This window comes from Rattus rattus, chromosome 8, assembly GCF_011064425.1.
Source record: "Rattus rattus isolate New Zealand chromosome 8, Rrattus_CSIRO_v1, whole genome shotgun sequence".
Lineage (NCBI taxonomy): Eukaryota > Metazoa > Chordata > Mammalia > Rodentia > Muridae > Rattus > Rattus rattus.
The window spans coordinates 47285399-47299687 of NC_046161.1; the positions used below are offsets into that span (position 1 = coordinate 47285399).

Sequence of the window (14289 nt, forward strand, 5' to 3'; positions counted from 1 at the left end):
TCGCAGGCTCCTACCAGTTTTCCTGTTCTCGATCTTTGACAGGATTAGTCGTGAATCTTTTTCCTTCTCAGTCTTTCTTCCAGCCAAACCAAATTCCTCCCGCAAACAGCAACAGCCAAGCAAATACTTTGGGGTTAACACTTAAGGGTAAGCCTCTCTTAGAGACAGAATTATGTAGGCTTGTTTGCTTAACAAGTCACATAGAGAGTGGGAAGGGAGAGGGGAAGAGAAGCTGCAAAGCCCGCCCCGCCCCCCAAACGCGATTGGCTCCTTGTCTGCATTTAGTCACTCACTTTGCATCTCGGTTGGACAAGTTGAGAGAAACATGTCATTAAGGTGTTGTCAAAAGGAGCCCTGTATGTGTGGGCTGGTCCCGAGGTTTGTGGTTTTAGCTTTTCAAAGGCGCGGAGCTATTATGGGCTATGGGATCAAGTTCGGGGAAAACTAGTCTTTATTATCTTGAAAAATGGCTTTGTAACAGGAGGCGCCAAGGAGCTTAAGTACACATAGCTCGCACACGGGAGAGAAAATGAAGAAAGTTCCTCAAGGGTTTGATTTTAGTTTCCTAAACGAGGAAGAAGCCAGGAAGATCCTCCAGGTACTGGAAAGAAATGAGGAACTCCGGAGGGCAGAGAAGGACAGGATCAGGTACGAAGCGAACTCCGAACTCCTCCTCTTGGGCTGGGCCTGCATCTTGTTAGTTTCCCAGGGAACCGAGGGACACCTGCTGGGACCCTGTGCAGGTGCTGCTTGGGGTGGGAAAAGGGAGCCTACGTAGTTCCTCCTGGTTTCCAGATGCCTCCTGGGTCCTCTCTCCAGGCTCTCCATCCCCAGCGAGGTTGGCGGCGAGTCCAGGACTCCGCCGGGAGGAGGGAGAAAGTAGCTCCTTCTTTGCATTTCTCTGTGCGTGGGTCCCCGCTGTTCAGGACACCTGGGCTAACCTCTGCTGGGAGGGGTTCAGGCACCGTAGAGGCTCCCGTGCGTCATAGGCTACTCGGGATAAGGTCGGACCGTTTTGGGGCACGTGAGTTTTTGTACGGCACTCCCTAGAACTGGATCTTGGCAGCAGCTCCCTCCAAGCCAGAGGCCCAGGGCCCCGAGAGAGATCAGGAACTTGCCAGAGGTCCTGTGTGTGAATGGACTTAAGACAACGTGGGGTTGGCTGTGGTGTGGTGCTGTAAGGAGGAGTTTCTACGGGATCTAGCCAATGGCCTTATTAATAAATGCAATGTTGGAGGTGAGGGAGGAATGGAGGAATAAAAAAACTAGCAAATTGAGTCCAGAAGTAATTCTTGGGAGCATAAATTGACTTTTTTTTTTCCTGCTGGAGCACGGGCCCACAGACCTATTCAAGTCTTCTGCAGTGAAGTGTGGGAGGAAATCCAAGATATCACGCAGCCCACAGTGCATGGCATAAGCTGGAGTTTAGAGAGCTGCCTTGAAGTCATTCAGGTTCCCAATTCCAATCAGTCCCTCCCACCTCCACCCTTCCCTCCCTCACCCCTAAAGAAACCCTTCCTAGGACAAACTTCCAATTATGGGACCCTCTTAGTCTTCGCAGAGACAGAAGGCACCAGATACAAACCTCCCCCCCTCACTCTTTCTCCTATATGACTCTCTCGGGAGGGCGGGGGCAATGGCGGTTAAAGTTTGAGAATGGAGAGTTCATCACACTCTGCTTTGAAACTCAGGCTCTGTCCCCTCCAATCACATAAAAAGCCACTCACTCCCTCCGAAAGCACTGTGTTCACCCTCACCGGTGAGTGCCGGTACATATGCACACTGGCCACACAGGGTGTCCCCACCCATTCAAAGATGAACATAGACCTACCTGGCTGACTTCAAAGCGTATGCAACTCGGACGCTCCCAAACTGTAGTGCTCAGAATAGGATGTTCCTTGTCCTGTAAAGGTGGCCATTATGTATGAGGGGACAGCACGGCAGAATTAGGACACAGTGAGAGGGAGGAGGGCTCACACTTAGGGATCAACTTGGACCTTTTAAAATTATAGTCCTCAGTGAGAATGGATGTGCTTTGGGGGGTCGGGGGTGACCCCTTCTCAGAGAAGAAGAGGGTGGTTGTGGGATGAGCTTGGAGAGAAGGGCTGATATTGGGGTGTAAAGTGAATAAGTAGCTCCAGTGTACAATCTGTTAGCACACAGTAGTTATACAAGCTGCAGTCTTAGAAACAGTGATACGACTTATTTTAAATTCCTTCAAGGGAATTTCTTCTGTACTGTATTAGACTTACATAAAATATGACAACTGAAGGAAAATAGATAAAGGGTATAGAGGACCTCTTTATGCTTTTACTATTGTGTATATATTGTATATGTGTGGTGCATGTGTGTGAAATATATACACATGCGTATGCATGTGGACAGTCATGGAAGCCAAAGGAAGACAGCTAGCGCCTTACTCTACCCTTCTCTGTCTTATTCCTTTGAAACATTCCTTGAGCTAGGCAGACTGGTGGCCAACAGTGCCCAGCAGTTCTCCTGCCCTGTACCTCACAGCTCTGGGTTATAAGCGTCTGCCTCAGCTGCCTTTTTCTATCCAGTGATGTCAAGATACAGCCTCGAGTTGTGTCTTGGGTCTATGCACAGATGGCAAATGGTGAAAGCTTAGGTGTCAGGAAAACTAGAGCACATCTTGTGATTTCATGGTGCTCATGTCCTGAATGAAGCACTCAAAGAAGAGCCACATTGCCAAAGCAAAAGCAAATATTATAACTGATAAACTACTAAATAATCATCCAGTTTAAAACCTCACCCCCTGATGTGTAAAAGCACTTTAGGGAAGGTGGATGACTGGACCAAATGCCCAAAGTAACGACCCTGGCTCCTTCGTTTCTATTGGTTCCTTCCTGGCTCCCATCGTTGAATACCCACATCTCCCCGGGATTGCCCCCCTGCTCCAGGACTGTGTTCATTCATCTCTGACGCTGACACTGGCTCGCAGAAATGGCCCAGGGTAGCACACGAGCCAGCTGCCTCTTCCGCTCATTATCTTGTAAAGTATGATCATTACATTTTCCAAATAAAATCTCACGGTGCATGACTTATGCAACCCCAGACTGTAACTTCAGAAACAGTTCAAAGGGCCTTTCTGGGAGATGCTAGGGCCTATATAGCTCCTTAGAACAGCTTCTTGAAGTAGGGCTCCCTTGGGTAAGACAGTAAGGCACTACTAGATAAAGGCATTTGGCGAGGTAGCTGAGAGATATGATAAACTATATTTATGATAGAATTGAAATATCAACAAGACAACTAAAAACAATTCCTATGTTAGAAATAAAAGGTGACTATTACACGGGGCCAGCAATGTCGATGTTAGTGCTGTAGGAATAGTTGAAGTCCTAATGTAGGAGACAGAACTCCCCAAGAGTTCTTAATCATGCAGGGACATCTCCTGATCTTCATCAGTACTCAACCTCTTTGCCTTCAGTTTTTAGGGGAGGATTTACATTTAATATAATAATGTTTCTAACCTATAAGAAGTTCATTCAAATTTTAATCACCAAGATTCAAGTTGGTAAATAGGCAAAAAATCAATCACACTTGAATATAGGTAAGCAGTAAACAAAAAATGGGGCAATGTTGAGTCACAATAATAATGGAAAATTAATTTTGAGATGCCCTTGGCATGCATGTTGTTAGTGACTTAAGTAGATTTCAAACTTCCCCTAAAAGGTTTGTTTTTATTATTTTTAATTGTCCGTATATACATATTTTTGTGTGGGCATTTGCACGTGACTGCAGGTACCCATAGAAACCAAAAGAGGGGATGGAATCCTCCAGAGATGGAGTTATGGGTGGTTGTAAGTGGCCTGACGTGGGTGCTGGGAACCACGGTTGGGTTCTCTGCAAAGGCAGTGTGCATTCTTGACTGCTGAGCCGTCTGTCCAGCCAACGCTAAACCTCACAGTGATCAGAGCACGGTTTGCATACACCTGGCCTTTGACCCAGTTACCCATTTCCTAGACATGTGTTAGTAGGAGGCTTACCTAAGAGGAGATCGCTGGGGCAGCCTTTATTAGGTACTACCTCTTATATAGCTATGGTAGTGACTGTCCTAATAATAACAGCTAACATTTACTAGGCACCTACTGTATACTGATCATTGTCCTAAACGTGCTGTACAGAGTAGACGAATATCCCAAGGAGCGTGCTAGGCACCCTTTAGTTTCCATTTCACAGAGAAGGAAACTACATATAAAAGTTGACTGTCTTGGTAAGTAGTAGAAGCAGAATTCAAATCTAATCTATCTTAAAATTATTTTGCCTGTCAACATTGAGTAGTAGTCACAGCAATTTCTTGGGTCAAGTATTATGACATTTAACATGGTCAAGAAACTTGTCCAGGGTATTATAGTTCACAACATACGAATCTAATGTGAACCAAGATCAATTTGGCTCTAAAGAACTTTTCTCTTTCCCACATTGAATGTATACAAATTTATCTCTACATATTTACATCTGCATGGACTTTTATGTGGTTGCTTTTATTTTCTTCCTAAATCTGGCCAAGCAGAAATCTTTATTTTTATAGAGCTAACAGTAGGGGCTGGAGAGTTGGTTCAGTAATGAGCACTGGCTTTTTCTGAAGAAGATCTGGGTTCAATTCCTTGCATCCACATGGTGGCTCACAAACATCAGTTACTCCAGTTTCAGGGTATCTGACACCTCCTTCTGATTTCCACAGGCAAGGCACGCCTTGCTAATAATACCTCCAAGGATCCAGGTTCAGTGAGAGACCTTGCCGATAGATAGATAGATAGATAGGTAGGTAGGTAGGTAGATAGATAGATAGATAGATAGATAGATAGATAGATAGATAGATAAGATAGATAGATAGATAGATACATACATACATACATACATACATACATACATACACACACAGACAGATAGATAGATAAGCAGAGGAGGGATTAAGGAAAATAGTTAACTTCAGCATGTATATCCACTTATTTAAAAAAAACATACATACGGGTTGGGGATTTAGCTCGGTGGTAGAGCGCTTGCCTAGGAAGCGCAAGGCCCTGGGTTCAGTCCCCAGCTCCGAAAAAAAGAACCAAAAAAAAAAAAAAACATACATACACATTAAAATGCATATTGTACATTTAAAATCAGTATCTTGCATTTATTTATTTATTTATTTATTTGTGGTGGTGGTGGTGGTGGTGGTGGTGGTGGTGGTGGTGGTGGTGGCATGTGCATGCTACAGTACATGTGTGGAAGTTAGAAGAAATGCACAGAAATTGTTTCTCAGTCCACCATGTTGGTCTCGGAGATCAAACTACAGTGGTCAGACTTGTGGGCAGACACCTTTACTCAATGAGCTATCTCTGTCCCTATATTCATTTAATTTTTTAATAATTGTTTGTCTACATATGTGTGGTGTGGTGTGTGTATTTGTGAGTGTGTGCACGTGTGTGCGTGGGTTGTGTGTGCCCTCATCCTAGTACTTACATGAAAGTCAGGCAACAACTTGAAGGAGTTGGTTCTCTCCAGGAGCTCGAACTCGGGCTGTCAGGCTTGGTGGCAGGTGTGATTTCTTGCTGACCATATATGTGCATGCATTTCACAGGGCTATACTCCTAACTGTTGAAAGGGTTTCCTCAGGGTTGGGGATTTAGCTCAGTGGTAGAGTGCTTGCCTAGAAAGCAAAAGGCCCTGGGTTCAGTCCCCAGCTCTGGGGAAGAAAAAAAAAAGGGTTTCCTCTTAGGAATAATATTTAATGGGAGGTTAACCTTCTCGTTACTATTTGATTTGTTACAGTTACATGTTCTTTAAAAACTAATTGCTTTGTTTCGGTAATAAAGCAATGCCGACTTTGATTATTTTTGCCTTAATGTATTTTTATTAATTATTTATTATTTTATTATTTATTATCTGTTTATTTACTTTACATGTAGTATATGTGTCTGGGTGTATGCCCTCCACAGAGGGAATGTGGAAGTCAAGTCACAACTCTTTGCATTTTCTATCTTGCTTTTGAGGTCTCCCTTGTCATTCCTGCTGTGGGACAGCCCAGGCTAGCTGGCCCACGAGTTTGCGAGCACTTCTCTCTCTGCCTCTCATTTCCATGGCAGTGCCTGCCTGCCGAGCACACAGTCTGGCCTCTCTGTGGGTGCTGTCCTTACTTGAACGGCTTTTAGCCAGTGAGCCATTTTCCCGGCCCTGTGTTTCTTTTTGAGAATAGCTGGGAACTCACTACATTGCTTACTTAGGCTAGCCTCGAACTTTTGGCCATCCTCCTGTCTGAGACTCTTGGGTGCTAGGATGGGAGACGTGAGCTCTGCTCGCAGGCTGTAAATAATTTCTTTTAAAGGAATGTCTAGTAACCTGTCTGCCCTTGTCACTGTCTCTGTAGTATTATGGAGAGTGTTGATTCCTGGTGGTCAAGGATTATTTTGGGTGGAGTTGGACACTTGGTAGTTAGGCCATGCCTAGTCACACGAATGGAACCACCGTGTAAAGAGTACAAAGTAAGGGGGAGAGAGATGTGGGCAACCACATGGAAACAGCAAGTCAGATTGAGGCTAGTCTAAAAATATTTTCTCATTCCCACAGATGATCTTAAAAACCAAGAAATGAACGTGAAGGCATGGGGGGCGGTCAGGCTAGGTCAGTAGGAGCCTGTTTCCCTTTTTACACTCTGCAGAGGTGGTGGCGGCGAGACTGTGCCTTCCACACACGGGGGAGAAATCTACCGCAGTCACACACAAGAGTACGTGTGCAGTCAGTTGCTGCCCAGGCTGTGAATCTGAGAAGCACAGGCTCATCTCCTCCCCCTCCTGCCTTCCAGAATCTTTCCTTGTTGACACTGCCGGTGGCCCTGCTTTAAAGGCTGTACTTTAGTCAATTAGCACATCACAGCTGTCCGCTTCCCCAAGCCCTGTGTTAGGCTTCTAATGGTGGAAGACTTGGAGGGCTGTTGTGACCAAAGACTCCACCACCAAAAGACGATTGTGATTTTTTTTTTAATATTAGCATTGACTTTGCCTTAATTTAGCTTTTAGAAAGCACACTCAACAGTGGTTGAAGGAACAGGGGGATGGGAAAAGACTAACGGAGGCATGTGACCTACTCTGGCCGCTACTCTTCCATCCCTCATCACGCTGGGTTTATTTGTAAATCTGTTTATTATTTACATGAAAACGGAGTCTATAACCCTTGAGAGTATCTTCCTCAACTCAGAAAGGTGCCATACAGACGTCACCAGTTGTTGTATACACCAGGAATCCATTCCTTTGCAGGGCTGAGTACTACTCCACTGCATACATGTACCATAGGTGATTATTTCACCCACTGAGGAACATTTTAGATTATTTCCAGATTTGGGTGACCTTGAATAGAAGTCCTACAAACATTTATATGCACTATTGTATGAACGTAAGTGTTTATAAGGAATGTTCTTGCCAGAGCCTGTTTTTGAATTCAAATAGTATTTGCAAAGTTATTTTCCCTAATGGCTGTAATATATTGTATTCCTATTAGTAGAATATGAGAGTTTTGTCTTAGTCACTCAGGCTACTATAATAAAATAGTACAGTATAGATAATCTATAAGCACAAGAAGTTTATGTTCACAGTTCTGAGGCTGGGAAGTCTAATATTGATTATTAAATGTTTTCACTATTTTTATTTTACCCTATTTTATAAGCATGTGTTATTATCATATTCTATTTTGCATTTCCTAATGACTAATAATAAACACGTTCATGTGGTTGTCCACCTTCCATGTATTCTCTTTGATGTCTCTTTAAATTTCTGCATATTTTTAACTGAATTGTTTGTTTTCTTACTGTTGTGTGTGTGTTTTTTATATATATAGATATATTCTGGACACTATCCCGGTGTAATACAGTTTTACAAGCATTTTCTCCCAGATGTAGCTCCTCTCATAGTATCTTTGTAGAACAACAACAGAGTCATTTTTATGACATCCGATATACAAAGGTTTCTCTTGTGAATTATGCTTTTGGTAACAGTCTGAGAGCTCTCTGCCAAACGCAAGAGCACAGAATATTTCCCCTATGGTTTAAAGGGTTTTTCTTTTGAGTTTTATGTCTTGGATAAATATTTTCACGCATAGTATGTGGTTTAGTTTGGGCCTTATCTTCTTTCCTAGCTATGGATGCCCAGTTATCCCAGTGTATCTTAGAAAGAAATTCCTCCTTCACTGACTTGCTTCTTTGCCTATATAAAAGTATATTTTGGGATGTGTTTCTTGACTCTGCCCTACTTTATTTCTATATGCTATTTCCTCAATAAATACTACATGTGTTTGGTTCCCATGAATTTATAGTAAATCTTAACATCAAAATTATAAAAATAGGGGCTGGAGAGATGGCTCATCAGTTAAGAGCATTCACTGGCTGCTCTTCCAGAGGACCTCAGTCCAGTTCCCAGCACCCACATTGCAGCTCACAACTGTCTGTAATGCCTGTTCTAGAGGATTACACACACACACACACACACACACACACACACACACACACACACACACACACTTCCAACATGGCATTGAACAGGGCTGAAAAGGTACACATCCTTGCCTTGACTCAGAACTGCCAGTCTTCTGGGGTTACGTGTGGTATTGCTTAATGATTTTCTGATGGATGCTCTGATTTAATTTCTTGCTGCTAAGACTTTTGATCAAATGCTTTAGGGACATTTAAGTCCCTAAAGTGGTGTCTCATGTGGTTTTGCATCTTTAGACCCGATACAGTGTTTACAGAAACCACTTCTAAAATACCAAATCAACATTGCTATTGCAGAATGAACTGTTTTTTTAAAACGTATGCTGGTCTGACCTGGGTTTCTCGGTGTGGCCTTGGAGAGAGGACTATTACATAGATAGTTGACTGAAAAGGGGATCACTGAGGTGCATCCTACTGTAATGAGGCTGATATCCTCATTTAGAATAATCTGGACACAAGGGGCAGGCATAAGAGAAAGCCATGTGCAGACCGCCATTATAGTTAAACAAGAAATGAATGGTCAGGAATGGGGATGGTCCTTTGGAGGAAGCAGGGCCCTGTCCTACTTTGACCTTGACCTCCAGAACTGTAGGGTCATAACCCATCTGCAGCCACACAGTTTCTTTATTGATATTTTATTGCAGGGCTTTCTTACCACCAGGCCAGCACTCAGGCACACTCTCAAGGCACCCCGTTGGCCATAGTTAAAATGTGGTTTGCTGATGTTTCCTTAGGGGTTTTGGCGTCTGGATTGGTGAAAGATACTGATAAACTAATCTATGTCTCTTGTTGCTTTGCTTTGTTTTTGAGACAGTCTTATGTATCGCCCAATCTATCCTCATATGCTGTAGCCCAGGCTGGCCTGAAACTCCTGGTCCTCCTGACTTGTCGTCTGAGCATTGGGATTGCCGATTGAGCCGCTGCGCCATGCTTCTGGGTTTTGTCTGTTTAAACATTGAGTAAGTGCCGCTGTATTACAGATTCTCTTCTGTTCCTGTGTAGCTTCTTCTGTAAACAGTTGGTAAAAGGCCCTGGTACTGGAGTTTTGTTTTCTGTAAGTTTTAAATAATAAATTCAATTTCTTAAATGATACCCAGCTTTTCCAGACAGGTTACCCTGCATGAGTTGTGTAGTTGATGGTTTCAAAGAAATAAGTCCATTTCGCTTCTGTTTTCATATTGATGTGTACGAGATTCTTGTATCTTGTTTCCGACAGGCTACATTAATAGCGTCATCTTTTTGACATGCAACTTCTATCACGATGTGGGTGCACTTATTTAGGTCCACCATGCTGTTTCCTCTTCGTTATTTTTATACTCTCCTGCCTGCAACATTAAATTATTTAAATATTTGTTATTTTAATATTTTAAAAATTATTAATTATTAATTATTTAACATATTTATTTATTAGTATGTGGAGAAGGGTAATGCACATGGGCCATAGCACACAATGTGGAGGTCAGAGGACGATTTGACTGAGCTGCTTCTCTCCCTTTACCACTCGGGTCCCAAGGATCAAACTCATGCCCTCAGGTGTCAAGTGCCTCTGTAGCTGAGCTTCTCGCTGCCCCCTTACAGCTGCTTTAAGCACTTTTTTCAAATTTGTTTACTGAAGATTTTGCTGTTTATGTGTATATATGTTTTGGTGGTTGTTCTGGTAATACACACGCACATACGCACGCGCACACACACACACACACATCTTTTCACAGGTAACTTATAAATTACTATTTAACATGAAATGTAGGAAATCACTATTACGGAGGTCAGTTTACCCCCTTATATCTGTTTTATGAGGTGTTTGCTTGATGTATTAGAACTATGTATAGTGGAAATCCTGTCAGGTGATGGTATGATTTTTTTTTTTTTTTTTGGTTCTTTTTTTCGGAGCTGGGGATCGAACCCAGGGCCTTGCGCTTCCTAGGCAAGCGCTCTACCACTGAGCTAAATCCCCAACCCCAATGGTATGATTTTTGCTTTTAGCTTTCAAATATACTTTATGGAGCTCAGTAAAATATTAATTTATTTCATAGTTCCTTCTGTCTGTGAGTTTGTACCTATTGATTTAACAACCTAGCATCTAACTACATTTACGTACCCACCCACCCACCTATCCATCCATCCAGATTGAAGGTCAGCCAGATGGCTTTGCCCTATACTGCTAAGTGCTGTTTGAGATTCACTCCCAGCCCATGAGTCAAAACTATTTAAAAGGAAACTGTGTCTGTACTCAGTATGTGCATGCATTTTCTTATCAATATTCTCTGAATAATGCATTAAAACCATCATATTTTATAGCATTGTATTTGGTGTTAGGTTTTTTTTTTTTTAATTCCCTCATGATTTTCATAGTACTTTATACAGATAGGAGTGCTCATGTGTGCGTTTGCTCTTTATTCCTGGGCTCCTGGCATCTATGCAGATAGCCTGCTGATGACAAATGCTGCTTTACTTCTTTTGCCAGTGTCTTTCGCCCTGGTTCCTGGGGGATGTTTCACTGGGCAGGGCATTGGAGTGGGCTGTTCTTTTCCCTTGGCACTTTACTGAGTCACCCCTGTGATGTTTCCCTCTATGCTGTCTTCCTTATACATCATGTTATTTCATTGAAACAAGGCCTCATTAGCCTAGGCTAGCCTTGAAATAATTATGAGGCTAATGCTGGCCTTGAAGGCCTGTTTGATTCCCCTGACTCTGCCTCCCAAACCTGGGGTTACAGGCGTGTGCCACCATGCCTGGGTTCTCTTCATACCTTAGTTCCCTAGAGCCCTTTCTCAGTCCTCCATCTTCCGGTAAGATTCGGGGAGTAGGGTGGGAGGGGGTATCAAACCCAGATAGGGGAGTTGCCATACAGTCTCAGAACCACAGCTCCTCTAGTCAAAACAGTTTCCTACCCTTAGTGTTTTAGCAGTGTGCATGTTTGCTGTCCCTGCCTTTGCTCCCAGGAGACCCTTTTCCTGCACCTCCCCTTTTCCTACACTTTATATCCAAATTAGAGGCACCTTCTGGATATCTCTGGCTTATTCCAGTTCCTCCTCTAGGAGTCAGTTGGACTCCAGCTGAAAAACAGAAGGTATTCTGTGTGTCAGGTAGAATGGAGCACAGTGAATTGGCCATGTATCCACAGAGAGAACCAGCAAAACAAATGAGGGACAGTGATGGCCAGCCAGAGGAGGGCGGTGCAAGGAGCCTGTAGCGCAGAAGCTGCAGAAGCCATAGCATTCTGGAAAGCAGTTCTTCTCAGGTAGTGGGAAGGAAAAGACCAATGAATGTAGGTTTTGTTGTGTTGGCCAAGTTCAAGCTAGCAATAGTTACAAACAATAAGCTTGCAAAATCCCCAATATTTAATAATGAGAGCCCGTCTAAAACTCACTGTTTAGAGACAAAAAGGGGACTTGCTGGTGTTCTCCAAGCCTCAGCTCCTTCAAGAGAAGCAGGAACTATGGCATGTGTCATCAGGGGTTTGAAGATGGCAGGGCCATTTGCAGAAGTTCTCCATAGTAAGTCAGATGAGAGAAGGGAGCAAACCCTTGACTTTCCTCTTTCCTCCAAACCTACCGGTTCCTGCAGGATTACAGTAGGAAGCAGAGGGGCAGGTTATGAGAGCCTGGGAAGTGTAGCCTGCAGGTGTCCACTCCCAGTTGTGTGTCCATCCCTCTTTCCCTGCCATGGCTGTCCCATCCTTTGCCCTTTGTTCTTTCTCTGCACTTTGGGAGATTCCTATCCTATTGTGGCTTCCCCTACCTGCTCTCTGCCTTGCTCCCTTCTGGGAGGAGCATTCCCTTCCCAGAAAGGGACTGTGACCAGGTACTGTCAGACATGCGAACGTCATCGTCTTTGAGCGTGGACTCGGGGTACCTTAGGTACTGGAGGTTCTTGGGGCTGAAACTGAAAACTGAAGGACTTGAAACTGGGAGACTTCCAGGCACAGCCTGCTCAGAGCCCACGCCCACTCGTCCCAGGGCGCCTTTGACTCTGGCTGATCCTCCTTGGCTCAGATTCTGGGTGAGGGGCATAACCATCAAGCCCGTTACTTACACCCACGATAGGCTGCCCTAAGTGAGGACAGGCACCCACTCTGAGGTACCCCCTGTATGAGGCTTCGTGTTGGGCTGTCTAAGCAGACACTGCAGACCACTGGGTTCAGCTGAAATGATGCAGTGCCGCTGTGGCGGGCACGAGACTCACCTGCCTTCTCCACGTACACGCAGCTCCTCCTCTGTGTGTCTGTTCCAAGGCCATCAACACGTCTGCTGAGCATGATTCACATCTGTGATGACGTGTCTTCAGCTGTGGTGACTCTTAGCTGTGGCTGAAGTGAAAATGATTTACGAAACTCTCAAAACCACCAACCTCAGGATTCTCTCTCTCTCCCTCCCCCCCCCTCTCCTTTCTTCCTTATTTAATATCTGAGGTTCTATTCAGGTCCCTGCTCAGTCCCTAGTTGCCATGGATGTGAATTTCAGTTCATGAGGAAGCCTGAGTCTTGAATGTAAATTTTTATCAGGGAGGCTAGGGCTCCAAGAAGCCTACTGGAAGCTTCAAGGACCCAGTACACCGCATGGGCTGGGCTTTTATTAGGAACAGCTCCACACAAGCATCAAACACATTTACAAGAAATAGAAGGGTTTGATTATAGATCATCAAGGAGCACAAAGACAAAGGAATAGGGATAGAAAGAGGTGGAAATATAAGCAGCCCATGTGTCCCAGGAAACACACATTCCAGCTCCTGAGCTGGAAAGCCTGCTTCCCAGACCCTTCCTTCTGTCCTTAGTGTGCCGAGGCTCAGCCTGCTCCTAGGTGCCGAATGTGCTTTTCTCTCAGACACTGCTGTCTGCAGCGTCCTTTATCCTTTGGCAATTTTATTCACGTATACAAGATATTCTATCCACCCCCACGCCACCTCCTCCTGGACACAGGCCAACACGGCCCCCTCCCACATGAATGCCCCCACCCCCACCCCAGCACCCACTGAGTCTAGGTAGTACCGCCTGCTGGAGTGTTGACTGATCTTGTCGGTTTGATCTTGTACAAGTCTTATGCAGATAGCTATAGCTGCAGTGTGCCTGTCAGTTCAGCAGACATGTTGTGTCTGTAAGGTAGTGTCCACAGCACATTTTTCCATACTCTTACTCTTGCTTCCCCCTTTCGGCAGTGTTCTGTTAGCCTCTGAGGGGGCGATGCACGTGTCATTATTGACTGTGCACTTGTTTATTGCTTATTCTCAGCTCTTAGTTAATCGTGCTGCAGCACACGGCAGTAAAGGCCTCCCTGGCCAGGGTTGAGGGCAGCACTAATCTTTGATTGTAGCCGTACATATTTAGAAGGCAGTTTCTAACATGTCCATTTAGCAAAACCACAGCTGTAGCTAACCCCCTGGGCCTGTGACCTATTGACCATGGAGCACTGATCAGATTTACGGTGCATCCAGGTATGTGGAGCATCCTTTTGAAAGCTCCTCAGGTGACACTAATGTATACTGAGGGATCTGACAGGTCCCCTGGGCACTTGGATCATGTACTTCGTCTGTCCTGTCTTTCCTACACTCCACTCCTTTGCGTGAGTTTGAGAGACTGCTAATATTTCAGGAAATCCTGTTCTAGGGAGGAAAAAGTCTGGGGTCCTGCCATGAACCTGTTGAAAGGGCTGTGCCTAATGCAACATAGTGAAATTGGTGTTTGGTATTTTTTCATTTTAAAGTTTCCTGACAGGATCAAAGTTACCTTCTGCCCCCAAAGCCGTTTAGTCAGGCAACTGGAAGAATCGCCTTTTGCTTTTACTGTTTTTATCTCACAGACC

General features: G+C 44.4%; 1 protein-coding gene across 1 annotated transcript in view; it reads left to right on the top strand.

Moving 5' to 3' along the window:
• The first annotated feature begins 327 nt into the window (after positions 1-327).
• Positions 328-14289, top strand: part of Exph5 (exophilin 5) — a 75768-nt gene continuing 61806 nt past the window's right edge. The window contains exon 1 of the mRNA XM_032909794.1: positions 328-648. Coding sequence (XP_032765685.1) covers positions 530-648 — 119 coding nt within the window. The 5' untranslated portion in view covers positions 328-529. The remainder of the gene's footprint in view (positions 649-14289) is intronic.